General features: G+C 47.6%; 1 protein-coding gene across 1 annotated transcript in view; it reads left to right on the forward strand.

Annotated features, from left to right (window-relative positions):
* The first annotated feature begins 1508 nt into the window (after positions 1-1508).
* Positions 1509-18235, forward strand: part of SLC29A4 (solute carrier family 29 member 4) — a 36191-nt gene continuing 19464 nt past the window's right edge. Inside the window, exons 1-3 of the mRNA XM_035131425.3 lie at positions 1509-1672; positions 11290-11463; positions 17538-17669. Coding sequence (XP_034987316.1) covers positions 11301-11463; positions 17538-17669 — 295 coding nt within the window. The 5' untranslated portion in view covers positions 1509-1672; positions 11290-11300. The remainder of the gene's footprint in view (positions 1673-11289; positions 11464-17537; positions 17670-18235) is intronic.

Genomic DNA, 18235 nt, shown 5'->3' on the forward strand with positions numbered 1-18235 from the left:
CGGATTGTGCACCACGCCGAACCTGGAAGTACCAGAACGAGTTACTTCTGGGTTTCGGCGCTCGTGCACGCGCAGAATAACTTAATTGGGCTTTGCGCATGCAAAAGCGCTGAATTGCAACCCAAGCGTCCACTGTGCTGTGTTTTCCAGACAACTATTGTCCCCCAAGTGGCTCACATCCCTAAGGTAGCTCTGCCCCCAGGCTTACAAGCCTCAGGTCTACCTAATAATAATAATAATAATAATAATAATAATAATAATGTGATGCAGGAGGGGACCCCCTGTAACACGGGAATCATAGCTTCAGGCACCCCTGACAGATGGCCATCCTTGAAGAGAAGGCAGGATAAACAGGTAGATGATAAAATTAAATTATTAAATTTATAGCCCACCTTTCCTCCAGCAAGCTCAAAGTGGGACACATAGTTCTCTCCCCCCACACACACACATTCTATCCTCACAACAACCCTGTGAGGTGGTTTAGGCTGAGAGTGTGTGCCTGCCCCCCCCCCGGGAGCTTGATGGCCAAGTGGGGATTTGAACCCTGGTCTCCCAGGTCCCAGTCCAACCCTCTAGCCACGACTCATGGCCCTGAAGCTCACTGAGGGACCTTGGACGCCAACCAGCTACCTCTCCCAGCCTAGCCTACCTCGCAGGGCTGTTGTTGTGGGAATTAAATGAAGAGTGTGTGGGGGAGAAACATGTACACCCCCTTGAAGAAAAATGGTGGGACACAGACACTGCAGAAGAACCACAGCAGCAGCAAGCGGCATCTACATTTTGTGAAATAAAAGCAATAATGGTGGTGAAACAGCGGTTAGAGCGTGGGGCTGAGAACGCCAAGGTTGCAGGTTCCATCCCCGTATGGGACAGCTGCATTTTCCTGCCTTGCAGGGGGTTGGACTAGATGATCCTTAGGGTCCCTTCCAACTCTATGAGTCTATGAATTTGCTCCCAGCTGGCTACCCCCCTCCATCTACCAATTTGACAACAGGGGGGTGGGACAAACCTTTAATTTGACTGTCAATCTTTGCAGCGTTATGGGGGGGGACAAAAGGGGGAGGGAAGAGGAGGGCAGGGAAGGGGGTGAGAAGGGGAGGGGACAAGGGGAAAGAAGGGGGATGGGAGGGGTGAGAAGAAGGGAGGGGAGGGGCAGGGGTAAAGAAGGGGAGGGGAGGGCAGGGTGGGGTGAGAAGGGATGGGGAGTGGTAAAGGAAGGGAAGAGAAGGGGAGGGGAGGGGGAAAGGAAGGGGGAGGGGAGGGGTGAGAAGGGGAGGGGGCAGGGGGAAAGAAGGGGAAGGGAAGGGGTGAGAAGGGATGGGGAGGGGGAAAGGAAGGGGGAGGGGTGAGAAGGGGAGGGCAGGGGTGAGAAGGGGAGGGAAGGGGTAAAGGAAGGGGAGAGGGGGAGGGGCGAGCAGGGGAGGGGAGGGGTGAGCAGGGGAGGGGTCTGTCTCCGGGCCAGGCTCCCCCCCTGAGCCCTCCCCTTCCCTCCCCTCCCGGAGCCGCGATCCGCCGAGGTTGCCCGGAACCGGCGTCGGCGGGGCGATGGGGCGGCGCGGCGGGGCGAGGCCGGCGGCTCGGTCCGGGCAGCGGCGTGGGGAGCAGCGGCGTCGGCGCTGGCACTGGCATTGGCGGCGCTGAGCGGGACCGGCGAGCCGAGCGGCGGCTGGAGGTGAGGCGGACCTGTTGGCTGGCAAGCGGGCGGGCGCTGATCTTTTGTCTTCCTGGGGGGGGGGGCGGACAAAGGGGGCTGCAAACCGCGGGGAGGGGGGCGCCGAAAGCCGCGGCTGCTTCTCGCCGTCCCAAGGAGCCCCCCCCGGGCGCCCCCTAGTCCTCGAGGGAGGGAGGGAGGCAGGCAGGCAGCCCCCCTGCAACCGGGGACCCCGCGGGCACAGCAGAGGGACCCCTTCTGGTCCCCAAGGAGGAGGAGGAGGGAGCCAGGTATCCTTTGCCATTTTTAACAAGGAGGGTGGCCATGAGCACCCCTCGCAAGCCTCGTCTTCCCCCTCCCCTTCTAGGCGCCCCCGAAGAGATGAAGAGGTTGGGGGGCTGGCCAGACTCCTGCGCCCCACCTTGCCCCGCTTCGGTTTTCGGAATGGGCAAAGCGAATTGGCCTTTTCGGACAAGGGCGCGCGCGCTTGGTGAGCCTGGATGGTGAGGAGGGGAGGGGGGATGGTGTCTCTCTTTCTCCCCTCCCCATGTCCCATTGGAGGAAGAGCTCGCTTCCTTCCAAGTAGACACCTCTAAGAGCCCCCGGAGCCTGCTTACTCGCAAGTAGGTCCCATGGAGCTCCCTGGAACCGACACCCCCTCCTGTTTCTTCTTCCTCTTCTGTTGGCGCTGGCCTTGGTGCTATTCAGCTTCCTCCGAGAAGCGGTCCAGCCAATTCTGCCTCCATTGGATCCCCCACAACAACCCTGCGAGGTAGGCTAGTTTAAGAGAGAGAGTGAGTCTGGCCCCCAAGATCACCTAGGGAGCTTCACAGCTACCTAGCTCCTGGCAGTGCTTTTTCTGGGGGGGGGGACACGGGGGACGCATACCCTTAAGCATTTTGTGAATCTAAGTTTGGGCTCATTGAGGGGCAGTATTTCAATAGGAGTAGGAAAATGAGAGTGCCCCGAAACTGGTCCTAGGAGAATTTGAATTTGGATCTCAGCCAGCCATCTCACCTGGCCTGGCGCCTTCCAGATGTGTTGGACTACAACTCCCATCAGCCTCCGTCGGTGACTGGCAGGGAGATACATTTTCAAATACTTGGGGTGCGGTGGGTGCATTTTGGGTGGGGGCTGTGATGAGCCACAGCACCAGCTACTCAGAAGTCAGCCCCCCCACAGGAGTCAATGGGGCCTATTCCCAAGTTAAGGTGCGTACGGGTTTTTGGGTGAGTTCACATCAGGTTTGCAAACCTGCACACATGCACAAAAAGTTGCTCGCCAGTCAGGGTTTTTATTAGCCAGTTTGCCTTAAGTGGATTGATATTGGTTGTTTGTGGCACATGCATGGACTTGCAGGATCAGTGTGGGTAGCAGGGGAGATAGAAGGAGGACCTGATCCCTTTCTTACTTTAAAAAAGCTGATTGTGTGTAGGTGATCTCTGTTCTCCGTAGGCAAACAAGGAAGTGGCTATTTAGGTGCTTGGCATTTGTAAAGTGGTTTGGATTTCACCCAATGAAGTTTGTGCTGCAATGAATACATTAATCCAGTCATTCCCAAACTTTTTTTGGGGTGGGGCCTTCTTCCTTGGTTTCATCAGCTCATCCCTGGTCCCCCACCCCCACCCTAGGGAAACCATTATTCAGGTTTGCAGGACCTACCAAGGAAGATAATAACACAGCAAAATTCAAAACCACCCCAATTTTATTCAAAACCCACTTATAGCTATTTACCGGTAGTTTCGTTCATTCCACACAAAACGGATGAACTTGATCTGGCAATGCCAGCTTTCATTTATTTATTCCATAAAATTTATACACTTCTGGGCTGTACACAAACAACGGTCAAAGTGGTTTACAGAAAGATAAAGGAGCAAAAAATAATATTTTTTTAAAAAGTACAACAGGACTTTAAAGCATTCAAAAGGTTGAAATGCTAAAACAGGCTAAAGTGTCCATAACTTTCTAAGTGAGCTTCTCTAAGAATGCATTTTAGCAGGTGCCTAAAAGAGATCAGTGAAGTCGCCTGCTTGACATCAATAGGCAGGGAGTTCCAAAGTACAGGAACCAATGCATTAATCTTTAAGTTGCCGCAGGACTCTCTAGTTGCAGCAGAGCAACCTAGGGTGCTTCTCTGGGAATGGATTTTGGCTATGTTAGCTTCCCTCCCTGCAATTTGCGCAGCTCTCCGAAAAGTCTAAAAGAGAGAAACACACCTTCTGTGGTATGTTATATATAGCTAACATTGTGACCCTCAGAAGTTTTGGACTACAGTCCCCCCCCCCAGTGCAGCTGTGCTGGCCGAGGCCCTTGGGAAATGTAGTGCAAAGTGCCTGCTGGTTAGCTTAGCGATGGCTGGCTTAAAATGAGGTAGCACGGAGGGTGTCATCTGAGACCACCTTTGCTGCCTCTCAGCCTGACGGACCTCTCTGGATTGTTGTAAGGATAAAGGGGTGTGTGTTTAGTATCGTGAGCTCCTTGGAGGAAGGGGTGCAGATGCTTTCTCGGGATCCAGTCCCGCCGGTACCCAATACAATTACTCCCATGGCCGATTTTGCAAACCAAGGGGTCTTCTGGCTGTGTCAAGGCCTTAAAATGTATGGGGTTCCCCGCACATTCCAGTCTCGGGTAAACGTTTTGTCTTCTTGTGACTACCCAAACAGAAGCGTCACCTTTTATTTATTCGGGGTGCTCTTAGGCCATCTGCCTCCCATGTTTGCGGGACTGATACCTTAATAAATTCCAAAATACAGGTAAGGAAGAAATAGCAAATTCCCAGCAACCTTGCGGTGCTTCTCTTCCACCCGATTCGCAAGATTGCAGATTTCTTGGGTTGGTGTACGGGATGGGCTTACTTTGAGTAAATGGAAGGGTCTTTCCTTCATCTTTGCCTACCCAGCTTCTCCCCACTGCAAGTGGGGGAGCTGTGAATGCTCCCTTGCCTGCATCTACTCATGTGTAGCCATAGGTTTTCCTGGCAGTTCTGCATTGCAGTGGGGTTGGACTGGATAGCCCTTGGGGTTCCCTTCCAACTTATTGGAACTGAGGCAAAGGCTCTGTAGTTTTGGCCTCCTATGGGCTTGTTACACAACTGTCTACCTTTGAATGAAATCCCTCTCATTACACCAAGGGGAAGCTGAGTCTGCAAGCCGTACAGACATCACTGGACTCCCAACATCCTTAACTCCCTGCCAGGTATGAGGGGAACTGTAAGCTTGTGACCTCTAGAGAGCTGCACCTTCCCTCTCCCTGATTCACCTGTTCAAGGGGTGTCGGAGCAAGTATAATGTCTTCAGGTCCTTGGTGAAGTTGGGGACCCTTACCTCTCCCTCCTGAGTTGAAAAGGATGACCCCCAAAAGGCAGAGTGATCCCCCCCCATAAAGCAGGTCCCATAGCCCCACAGAAAAACGGAAGGATGGCGAGGTGCCTTAGCTCTGAAGGAGAATGGATGTCCGGCGTCAATCCCTGCCGGCCCTATCATTAGACAGAATGAGGCACCTGCCTCTGGCCACAGGCTCACAAGCCATAGGCTGTGCTGGGGCACAGAGCAGCCTGCTCCGTGGGTCTCTAACCCCAGCTACTGTGTGGTGGACAATGCAGTCAGAGATTGAACTGCCTGCCTAGCTGACTCTCAAAATAATAAATATGGATTTGTTAACAAAAAGAGAGAGAGAGAGCGCCCAAACAGAACAAAAGGGACGAACACTCAAGAATTTAAACCACAAAGCATCACAACCCGGAAGGACAGAAGTACAAAGGTTCAGCACAGCTCCAAACGGATAATAGAAGTATTAACTCATATGAATATCACCTTTGCAAATATGAAAGATAGGTGAAAACAACCCCCTGCAATGCAGGAATGCCATTCCATCATTCTTGAGGATAAAGGGTTTAATATTCTATATTCACATGAGCCAGACATCTTCATATACCATGTGCCGCAATATTTCTATAAGAAATAAAATCATATCACATATATAAAAAGGGCCATCTGAGGTCTTCCCTTTTGATATTTCTAGTTCATGAGATAATTTTAGTTTGTGAGATGCTGTCTTGGTGGCTTCTGTATGTGGGATGGTCCCCTGGTCAGCATCCACTGACCAGATGCTCTCCTCCAGATGTGTTGGCTAAGACCGGTGGGAACTGTCATCTGAAACATCTGGAGGGGACCAGGGTAAAGAAATGTGGCTTTAGTGTTTTTTGCCTTCTGTATCAAGATGTGCATCGATGCCAGATCTTAAGTGCCGCGCTCTTCCGTGGAGGAAGCTGCCCTTTCTAACCACGCGCATTTTAAGATCACAGAAGTGACATTATGGAAGCAACAACAAACCTCTTGGGTCACATGCTGAGAACGGAGAGCAGCGGCACTTGAGGAACAGCAGCGCACCAGAGCATCGTCTCAAGACCATCCGGGACAGATGGCCATCCAACCTTTGCTTGAAAACCTCCAAGGAAGGTGGGACCACCATCTCCCCAAGGGAGACCATTCCACGGTCAAACAGCTCGTACTGTCAGAAAGTTCTTCCTGATGTTGAGCTGGAATCCCCTTTCTTCTGACATGAAGCCCTTGGTCTCCCCCTCTGGAGCTGGAGAAAGAAACATCTTCCATGTGACAGCCTATCAGATATTTGAAGATGGCTCTCATACCACCTGTCAGTCTCTTTTTGTCCAGGCTAAACATACCCAACTGCCTCCACGGATCCTCCTAAGACTTGTCCTAAGTATGTTTCCAAGCACAATTCAAAGCGTTGATGCTGACCCTGAAAGCCCTAAATGGCCTCGGCCCTGTATACCAGAAGGAGTGTCTCCACCCCCATCGTCCAGCCCAGTCACTGAGGTCCAGTGCTGAGGGCTTTCTGCGAGAAGTGAGGTTACAGGGAACCAGGCAGAAGGCCTTCTCGGTGGTGGCGCCTGCCCTGTGGAATGCCCTCCCATCAGATGTCAAGGAAATAAACAACTATCTGACTTTTAGAAGACATCTGAAAGCAGTCCTGTTTAGTGAAGTTTTTAATGTTTGATGGTTCATTCTGTTTTTAATCTGTTGGGAGCCACCCAGAGTGGCTGGGGAAACCCAGCCGGATGGGCAGGGTAGAAATAGTATTTTATTATTATTGTGTCCATTGTGAGGCTGGCTGCCCCCTCCCCGCCCCCCGCCTACCTGTATAAATAATATATTATTATTATTATTATTATTATTATTATTATTATTATTATTATCCAGACCCTTTATTAGCCTTGTTCCCTTCATGAACCCATTCCAGCTTGTCAATATCCTTCTCCAACTGGGGTGCCCAGAACTGGACAGAGTATTCCCGGTGGGGTCCAGCCAGGGCAGAATAGAGTGATGCTATCACTTCTCTTGATCTGGACACTAGACTTCTTTTCTGGCACCAGGTTAAGATGTTTTATTCACCCAGACATTTTAATCTGTCTCCAATTTGTAATATTACTATTTTTGTCTGCTGCCTTTTATTACGGTTGCTGATGTGAGTGTTTTGCTGCATTGTTCTTCCTAATTTATTATCTATATTGGTGTGTATTCTCCCCGGGAATTGCTTTTTGACGGGCTGAATTCTAGAGAAGCCATAAAAAAATATGAAGGGATGGTGGAACTAGTCTGAAGGCCACACTTGGGCCCCAAGCCAGGCTCTGCTGGGTTGCTTTGCAATGACACTGGACGGAAAGAGGCTCATGAGCAAACTGAGGCTCATGTTTGGGGCGAAGCATTTGCACAACCAGTTCACCACAGATGCCTTTTGAGATCACAACACAAACAAACAGCCTCGTCCCAAGCAAAAGGTTATATAAACCGGCTCTGTGAATTTTTAAAAGCGGTGCATGAAAATTAAAAAATAGTTTACCCATTCTGTTTCACATGCCTTTTGCCTCTTGCACAAATCCTACTGTTTGCACCTTCTATTTCACAAGGCAAACTATGGCAAGTTCTTAAAGAAATGGGAGTGCCTGATCACCTCCTCTGTCTCCTTAGAAATCTCTATGTGTGACAAGAAGCTACAGTTAGAACTGGATATGGAACAACTGACTGGTTCAAAATTGGGAAAGGAGTACAACAAGGTTGTACATTGTCTCCCTGCTTATTTAACTTATATGCAGAATTCATCATGCAAAAGGCTGGACTAGTTGAATCCCAAACTGGAATTAAGATTGCCGGAAGAAATATCAACAACCTCAGATATGCAGATGACACAACCTTGATGGCAGAAAGTGAGGAGGAATTAAAGAACCTTTTAATGAGGGTGAAAGAGGAGAGCGCAAAATATGGTCTGAAGCTCAACATCAACCAAGATCATGGCCTCTGGTCCCATCACCTCCTGGCAAATAGAAGGGGAAGAAATGGAGGCAGTGAGAGATTTTACTTTCTTGGGCTCCTTGATCACTGCAGATAGTGACAGCAGTCATGAAATTAAAAGACGCCTGCTTCTTGGGGAAAAAGGAATGACAAACCTAGACAGCATCTTTAAAAGCAGAGACATCACCTTGCCGACAAAGGTCCGTATAGTTAAAGCTATGGTTTTCCCAGTAGTGATGTATGGAAGTGAGAGCTGGACCATCAAGAAGGCTGATCGCCGAAGAATTGATGCTTTTGAATTATGGTGCTGGAGGAGACTCTTGAGAGTCCCATGGACTGCTGGAAGATCAAACCTATCCATTCTTAAGGAAATCAGCCCTGAGTGGTCACTGGAAGGACAGATCGTGAAGCTGAGGCTCCAATACTTTGGCCACCTCATGAGAAGAGAAGAATCCTTGGAAAAGACCCTGATGTTGGGAAAGATGGAGGGCACTAGGAGAAGGGGACGTCAGAGGACAAGATGGTTGGACAGTGTTCTCGAAGCTACGAACATGAGTCTGACCAAACTGTGGGAGGCAGTGCAAGACAGGAGTGCCTGGCGTGCTATGGTCCATGGGGTCACAAAGAGTCGGACACGACTAAACGACTAAACAACAACAATTTCACAAGGAGATGATTCATTCATTCATTCATTCATGCTTTCTATAGGATGCCCCAGTCAAGACTGCCCATGAAGGGGGAATTTTTAAAAAATCAGTGCCTGAAAAGCACAAATGCGTTTGCCCACCTTATTACTTAACACAAAAAAAAGCAGAAAAGTCCCGTGGCACCTTAAAGACTTAACACATTTGTCATGGCATAAGCTTTGATGTACTTGGAGCCCAACACGAGAGGCTTAAGACTTGATGCCTCGATAAACATGTTGGTCTTTAAAGTGCCAAGGAGCTGGAGTCTTCTTCTTGTCGCAAGAGATTAACATGGCTACCCCTCTGGATATATATATATATATATATATATTTTAAAAAACCCATTTGTTAAAACGACTCTTTTTGAAAGTGCAAAACTGCAGCAGGGAGGCAAGGGGGGCGGCTACTTGATGACATGACAGGGCAGCCAGCCAATCACTTCTGAACCGCCCTGAGATGTTGTGTGAGCCGCCCTGAGATCTATGGGCACAAATTTAAGTGGGATGCAAATTTAATAAATAAATAAATTTAATATCAAATAACAAATAGGTAGCGTACACAACTGGCTCCTACTTCAGACCACCAGAGCCTTTTGCTTTCTCTAAAGCTCAAACTTTTGGGGACAGATACAGTTTGTCCTTCCAGGACAGCTTGGTTGAAATATCAGTGCAGAAGTGGTGTGATAAGGCGTGCCAGATTTCTCACGTCGACCAGGAGCAGTGCTAGGGGTTGACACCCCAGCCACTATATATACCCATTTCCAGGGCTGTGCCCATGAAATGCGTCTGGTTCATGCCTGCGATATCTGTGTGTGCCCCCCCACCCCCCGACCGTTATTTTACTACATCTGGTCTCAAACTGGGCAGCGGAGAATCTGCTCCAGCCTCAGATTAGAATCGAGGATAACCAAAGGGGGGGTTGTCAAACGTGCCCGTGGAACAAAGCACATGGCGTGGCTGTTGTCTCAATATTGACAACAAGCGTTAGATAACAGGTTTTAAAATAGGGTTGCAATATAAAAAGCAAACAGCCCACACCTCTCTTTGCAGTTGCTGTGTATGGAAATCATTTCCTGTCTGGCCTTATCTTGGTCGAGGCTTTTCTTTTTATTTTCCTATCGAGGATTTGCAGGCAGCAATCTCTTCCCCCCCCCCCCCACCTCTCTTCATACTGGCTGTTTGTGTGCTTTTATTCTTCAGCCGAAGGGAGTTAACATGGGGTTAATTAAGCACAACCAGGAAAGAGCGCAGAAAACATCTGTACTCCTTCCTAGAGACAGCTGAAGCTATTAAAAAAAAGCAAGGCTGGTCTTCTGGTAGAGCGCAGCAAAGCGTGCTAGATAAAGTAGAGAGGGAGGGTGGCCTGCCACTCCCGCTTTCTGATAGATGAAAGAAATTTGCTACCTAATACAGATTTTTAAAAAGCATTGAGGTTAGGAGCCTTTGATAGGAGCCTCTCCTCCTCCAAGAATTTGCCCAATCATCTTCTAAAGCCATCCAGGTTGGTGGCCATCGCTGCCTCCTGTGGCAGGGAGTTCCGCAGTTTCCACAGTTCCGCTTAGACTTTCTTTTATCTTTCCTGAATCTCCCAGCATTCAGCTCCATGCCCACATGTTCGAGGGAGGAAAACGTTTCTCCATCTGCCGGTCCACGCACTTTGCACTCACCCGCACGCCAATAATTAAAAGACTACAGAAAAGTAATGCAAATCTCACGCCAAGACGCTACTTGCATGTATAGTTGTGTCAATGGTGCAGTTTTGCATCTGTGAACTTGATCTGCATAACAGAGAGAGCCAAGGAGCTACGAATGGACGCTCTTAACCAGGGGTCAGCAAACGTTTTCTGCAGGGGGCCGGTCCACTGTCCCTGGAAACCGCAGGAGGGGAGAGTCGCTCTTGTGTTCGAATCCTGCTTGCATGCTTCCTGTTAGGACATCTGGTTGGCCACTGTGAGCAGTGCCGAGTTTATTTATAAGCTAAAGAAGCTATAGCTTAGGGCCCCACTCTCTTGGGGGGGGGGGCTAAAAAATTTAAAGGAAAAAAACATTGGATGTACATTTCCAAAATATAAGATAAAAACAAATAAAATAAAACCTACCTACAACAACAGTGTTTTGTGTTGTGTAGGCTCCTAGGATGTAAATCATGGGCCCCGCCTGCTCGCTTGCTTCCTAAAATATCCCTGGTTTGCTCCTTTCTATATATAGGGTGGCTACATTCTGCAGGGACTGGTTGCAGGGCAACATGGGCAAATGGCCATTAGGTCCATCAATGACCATATAGCATATATTCAACACAAAAAATAGCGACAATTTGGACAGTTGGACATATAAAGGGCCCCATGACCTTCAGTAGCTTAGGGCCTCATCCAACCAAAATCCGGCCCTGACTGTGAGAACAGGATGCTGGACTAGATGGGCCATTGGCCTAATCCAGCAGGCTCTGCTTATGCTTTCCCCCTTAACTCTCTTGTCTCACACGTCAAGAGAATGTCATGTAGCTGCTATGTGCCATTTCCCTTCACGATTGCTGCGCCGAGTGCAATTGAGCAGCTCAGGGATTTGCAAGGTGTGTTGGGGGCCCATTGCCCACCTAGCTGTCTCAACTTCTGCTCTCCTATTCTCTCTCTCCCCACACATAGGGCCTCCCGCCATGGGTTCCGTAGGGGGCGAGCACTTCAAGGACCTCAGCCCTGTGGTGACCCCCGAGGGGAACGTGGTGATGAGCTTCAGCTTTGACAGCTACCAGCTGGAGGAAGAGGAGCTTCAGGCCAAAGGCTGCCAGGCCAAGGGAGTCCTCACCTTCATGGAGCCAGGTATGAGCACCGGGTGTCGTTTCCACGCAGCGTGCCATGGGTCGGGATCAAACTCCTCACTTTATGCAGTTGGCTTTGATTCCTCAATAATGTCCACTTTTGTAGACTCCCGACGCTTTGGACCACACAAGAGCCCCCTAATAATAATAATAATAATAATAATAATAATAATAATAATAAATACAGTGGTACCTCGGTTTATAAACACAATTGGTTCCGGAAGTCTGTTCATAAACTGAAGCATTCATAAACTGAAGCGAACTTTCCCATTGAAAGTAATGTAAAGTGGATTAATCTGTTCCAGACGGGTCCGTGGAGTACTCAACCTGAAGCATACTTAACCCGAAGCCTGGGTGTAATTGGTTCCGGAAGTCTGTTCATAAACTGAAGCGAACTTTCCCATTGAAAGTAATGGAAAGTGAATTAATCCGTTCCAGATGAAAATTCATAAACCGAGGTGTTCGTAAACCGAGGTTCCACTGTATATCCCTCCATCTGTTTGGGTTTCCCCAGCCACTCTGGGTGGCTCACAACAGAATAATAATAATAATAATGTGATCAAACATGAAAAACTTCCCTAAACAGGGCTGCCTTCAGATGTCTTCTAAAAGTCGGATAGTTGTTTACTTCCTTGACATCTGATGGGAGGGCATTCCACAGGGCGGGCGCCACTACCGAGAAGGCCCCTGCCTGTAACCCACTTCTCGCAACGAGGGAACTGCCAGAATGCCCTTGGAGCTAGACCTCCATGTCTGGGCTGAATGATGGGGGTGGAGACGCTCCTTCAGGTATAAAGGACTGAGGCCATTTAGGGCTTTCAAGGTCAGCACCAACACTTTGAATTGTGCTCAGAAACGTACTGGGAGCCAATGTAGACCTTTCAAGACCGGTGTTATGTGGTCTCGGCGGCCGCTCCCAGTCACCAGTCTAGCTTCCGCATTCTGGATTAGTTGTAGCTTCTGGGTCACCTTCAAAGGTAGCCCCACGTAGAGCGCATTGCAGTAGTCCAAGCGAGAGATAACCAGAGCATGCACCACTCTGGTGAGACAGTCTGCGGGCAGGTAGGGTCTCAGCCTGTGTACCAGATGGAGCTATAAGAAGACATTGCAGGGGCTTACTTAGAAATGATAATATAATGAATTGAAAAAGCTGTTTAAAATAGCGTTTGTTAAAAAAAAAAAAACAGACGCTTTCCTTTTGGGAATTATAGGGCCAGAACTACCCAAACTGTACAGAAATTTATTTATGTATGCGACTACAGTGGCAAGAATGTTACTTGACCAAAAATGGAAAGAAGATGTCCCAGCAAAAGAAGAATGGATACAAAAGCTTACAGTATATGCAGAAATGGCAAAACTTACTGGAAAAAAAAAAAAGAAATCAAGACAACAAACTTTTTTAAATGAATGGAAATGGTTTGTGGGATATTTACAAACTGTAAACAGATAAGATCATTGGCAGGATTATTGTAACAACCTGAAGTTTTCTAAGAGTATATATTTAAAGTAGATGAATAAATGGGCAAATTAAGTTAATTTGGATATGCAGAAAATATTCAAAATAAGTTCAAGGAACTGCAGAAAGAGGGGGAAGGAAGTCAAGTTTGGAAATGTTAAAATGACTGTAAAATTATTGAAATGTATAAAACTGAAAATTGTAAATAAGATTAAAAAGAAGAAGAGAACATTGCAAGCGGGTTGGAATAAATGAGTCTCAGGATCCCTTCCACCTCTGCTATTCTATGACTGCTGGGTGGAGTGCATCTCTTGCCCAGGGTTCCCACCAACGACACCCTTCTCCAGGACACTCCATGCCATGTCATGCCATCTCCCCTCACCCCTTTCTTTCCTTTCGGGGAGGCTTGGTATGCATTGCCGGTTTAAAGCTAAGTGGGGTCTTTCAAATCACATTTGCCCTTCCCCCTGCGCTTCAGAGTTGCCTCCTAGAACTATGGAGTTGGAAGAGATGCTAAGAGTCTTCTAGTCCAGTGTTTCCCAACCTTGTGCCTCCAGATGTTTTTGGACTACAACTCCCATCATCACTAGCTAGCAAAACCAGTGGTCAGGAATGATGGGAATTGTAGTCCGAAAACAGCTGGAGGCACAAGGTTGGGAAACACTGTTCTAGTCCAGCCCCCTGGACAGACAGCTATCCAACCTCCGGGGGTGGAGGGTGAGGAGGCAGTGGGTGTTATTCATGCGGGTTTTAAAATATGCCCAGAGCTGGTTTGCGGAAATGCCTCAAAATGGAGTTTTTCTCATGATGTATACAGTAGATGGTATTTAACACCAGCTAAAAAGCGGTGTTAAACCTAGACAGCATCTTAAAAAGCAGAGACATCACCTTGCCGACAAAGGTCCGTATAGTTTAAGCTATGGTTTTCCCAGTAGTGATGTATGGAAGTGAGAGCTGGACCATAAAGAAGGCTGATAGCCGAAGAATTGATGCTTTTGAATTATGGTGCTGGAGGAGACTCTTGAGAGTCCCATGGACTGCAAGAAGATCAAACATATCCATTCTGAAGGAAATCAGCCCTGAGTGCTCACTGGAAGGGCAGATCCTGAAGCTGAGGCTCCAAGACTTTGGCCACCTCATGAGAAGAGAAGAATCCTTGGAAAAGACCTTGATGTAGGGAAAGATTGAGGGCACAAGGAGAAGGGAACAACAAAGGACAAGATGGTTGGACAGTGTTCTTGAAGCCACCAACATGAGTCTGACCAAACTGCGGGAGGCAGTGGAAGACAGGAGTGCCTGGCGTGCTCTAGTCCATGGGGTCACGAAGAGTCGGACACGACTAAACGACTCAACAACAACAACAACAACAACAACACTAGCTAAACTGACTAAAATGTACAAGACAAGAACCAATGAGTGTTGGGAATATAAAGAAAGGGAAGGTGTCTTCTACTACCATGTGGCGGACTTGTAAAGAGGTAAAGGCTTTCTGGGAAATGGTATATAATGAGTTAAAGAAAATGTTTAAAAATCCTTTTGTTAAAAAAACAGAAGCCTTTCTTTTGGGGATAGTGGGTGAAGAGATACCAGGGGAAGATGAAAGACTGTTTATGTCTGCAACAACTGCGGCAAGAACTCTTTTAGACCCAAAATGGAAACAAGAAGAAGAACCAACGAAAGAAGAGGGGCAGATGAAGATGTTGGACTTTGCAGAACTGGCGAAGCTGACGGGAAAAATCCGGAACCAGCACGATCAAGTATTCCAAAAGGACTGGAGTAAATTTATATGATATTTGATTGACATCACTGGCAGGGTTGTCCGAAGACTTGTAATGAGAAATTTTCCAGCTTTCTATATTTTCCAAAAGGAGACATGGGTCTCACTTGCCTGGCACACTAAACATCACGTTTTGCTGTGGATCGAAAACACTTTGCTCCTCTCAGGCTGGGATGAAGGAAACCACGTTCCTCAGCTCAGCCTTAGAGCCAAGCCCAGGAGAGTGGTTTGTTTTCTCCCAGGAAACTGTGACCTGCAGCCCAGATTTGCTCTTGGTTTACTGCTGGTGGTTTGTTGGAGCAAAACGAAGCACAGACCTTGGTTTGGTTGTAGAAAACTTAGCCAGGGATTGTGATTTGCTTCTTCTGGGTGATGCTAAACCACATAACTCCGGTGCAATGTGACCAACAGATTTTGCTTTTCCTCTGTTTGTTAGACTCTGTTAATCTCTCTGTATATATGCTGGTCTTTCCACGCTCCGTGATATGTGATTTGGAGATGATGCACAGCAAAGATATGGTATTTGAGCACCTCCTGAGTATCTAACCGAAAGGTTGCAATTTGCTGAATGGAATTTAATCAGACTGGTATTTATCGTCTTGAGCATGCCTCATCCCCTCAGGCGCTGGATACTCTGCAAGAGCCTGCCGCTTTCAAACATTAATGCCAGCATCTTAGAAATTAAAAGCAAAGACGGGTGGTTAAATCCCTTTTCCAAGCTGGAACGTCTTCCGTTCTTATCCTCTGGGAGCCCACAAACAGAGATTTATACCCCTGCCTTCCCCTTTAGTGATGCAGCAGCTAAAAAAGCCAATGCAATTCTGGGCTGCATCAATAGGAGTATAGCATCTAGATCTAGGGAAGTAATAGTACCACTGTATTCTGCTCTGGTCAGACCACACCTGGAGTACTGTGTCCAGTTCTGGGCACCACAGTTCAAGAAGGATACTGACAAGCTGGAACGTGTCCAGAGGAGGGCAACCAAAATGGTCAAAGGCCTGGAAATGATGCCTTATGAGGAACGGCTTAGGGAGCTGGGTATGTTTAGCCTGGAGAAGAGAAGGTTAAGGGGTGATATGATAGCCATGTTCAAATATATGAAAGGATGTCACATAGAAGAGGGAGAAAGGTTGTTTTCTGCTGCTCCAGAGAAGCGGACACGGAGCAATGGATTCAAACTACAAGAAAGAAGATTCCACCTAAACATTAGGAAGAACTTCCTGACAGTAAGAGCTGTTTGGCAGTGGAATTTGCTACCAAGGAGTGTGGTGGAGTCTCCTTCTTTGGAGGTCTTTAAGCAGAGGCTTGACAGGCATATGTCAAGAATGCTTTGATGGTGTTTCCTGCTTGGCAGGGGGTTGGACTGGATGGCACTCGTGGTCTCTTGCAACTCTAGGATTCTATGATTCTATGATTCCTCATAACAGCTCCAATCCTGTGCACGCTTACTCAAGAGAAGGCCCAGTGAGCAGAGTAGGCGTTATTTGTGAGCAGGGTTGCAATGTTTAGTTGGCTGGATGAATTAAATATTTTATTGTGACGGCGCCTGCACACTTTGGAACTCCCTGCCTATTGACGTCAGGCAGACGCCTTCATTGTACAGTGGTACCTTGGTTTTTGAGCGTCTCAGAAGCTGAATGTTTCGGTTTCCGAATGCTGAAAACCCAGAAGTAATTGCTTCTGTTTTCGAACGTGCCTCGGAAGTCGAAGGGCTGCCGCTGCGTGGTTTTCAATTTCTCCAATTCAGCTTGCAGCCAGCCCTTTGCGCCTCGGTTTTTGAACGTTTCGGAAGCTGAGCGGATTACGTTCCAAAACTGAGGTACCACTGTACACTTTTCGGCACCTGCAAAAAGCACCCCTGCTTGGGCAAGCCTACCCAGATATCCAGAATCCTGGGGTGTTTTTTGTTTATTGCTGGCTTTCAGTTTTCGAATGCATTGTTTTTAACGGATAATTTAATTGCCCTATTCTCTTTGTGGGCTGCTTTGAGGTTTTCTTCACTACAGACCCCACGAAATAAATAAATGTAGCCTCTTGATCACCATTTCTCCAAACTAAAAAGAGCCCCAGACATTGCAACGTTTTCTCTTTGGAGAGTCGCTTCATCCAGCAATTCTGGGCTGCATCAATAGGAGTATAGCATCTAGATCTAGGGAAGTAATAGTACCACTGTATTCCGCTCTGGTCAGACCTCACCTGGAGTATTGTGTCCAGTTCTGGGCACCACAGTTCAAGAAGGATACTGACAAGCTGGAACGTGTCCAGAAGAGGGCAACCAAAATGGTCAAAGGCCTGGAAACGATGCCTTATGAGAAACGGCTTAGGGAGCTGGGTATGTTTAGCCTGGAGAAGAGAAGGTTAAGGGGTGATATGATAGCCATGTTTAAATATATAAAAGGATGTCATATAGAGGAGGGAGAAAGGTTGTTTTCTGCTGCTCCAGAGAAGCGGACACGGAGCAATGGATTCAAACTTCAAGAAAGAAGATTCCACCTAAACATTAGGAAGAACTTCCTGACAGTAAGAGCTGTTCGGCAGTGGAATTTGCTGCCAAGGAGTGTGGTGGAGTCTCCTTCTTTGGAGGTCTTTGAGCAGAGGCTTGACAGGCATATGTCAGGAACGCTTTGATGGTGTTTCCTGCTTGGCAGGGGGTTGGACTGGATGGCCCTTGTGGTCTCTTCCAACTCTATGATTCTATGATTCTATCCTTTTGATAATTTCGGGTGCCCTTTTCTGAACCCTTCTTTCCGACTCTGCAACTTCCTTTTTGAGGTGAAGCAACCTTTTCTAGGTCTCCCGCAATCCTGTATCTCTCATTTTCTCTTTTCTTTCCTGGCTCTAGTTTGCGAAGACCCTGCGCCCCAGGATCGCTACCACGGGATCTACTTTGCCATGCTGCTAGCAGGGGTTGGCTTCCTCTTGCCTTACAATAGCTTTATCACGGACGTTGACTATCTCCATCACAAATACCCAGGTACTGTTTCCTCAGTATTTAAGAAGAACATTTGGGAAGGTCCAAAAATTCAGGTTGATGCTGTTTTCCTGGAGCCAGTCATCCCATCCCCAGGCATTCATCACTCCTTCGGATATATCCCCCTCCCTCCTTTCCTTCTTAAGTATTTTTATTTAATTCCATCCATATTATCCAAATAACAAAACATGAGACAAACACGTAAAAACTAAACCGAATCGTTCCAGGCTGGCGTGGGATGTTTGTTGTTGTTGTTTAGTCGTTTAGTCGTGTCCGACTCTTCGTGACCCCATTAAACGACTAAACAAGCGTGGGATGTTAACATTTACAAAAAGAAGATCTAAATCTGCTAAGATCATATACGAGACGAGTACTTTTGGTATCATCGAGATGATGCAGCGACAATAGTTTCTATCGTAATATTTATTGTTTCTGTAAAAACTGAATTCCAAAAACCTTGCAGTGATATCAATGTATTGAAGCCGAAATCACCAGGTGCGAAAACTCTCAAAGCGCCGCGGAGATAATTTTAGGAGGTCCAGCTGATGGATGGAGTTGCTCCCGTCTTG

Source organism: Zootoca vivipara, chromosome 13 (assembly GCF_965207765.1).
Source record: "Zootoca vivipara chromosome 13, rZooViv2.hap1.1, whole genome shotgun sequence".
Lineage (NCBI taxonomy): Eukaryota > Metazoa > Chordata > Lepidosauria > Squamata > Lacertidae > Zootoca > Zootoca vivipara.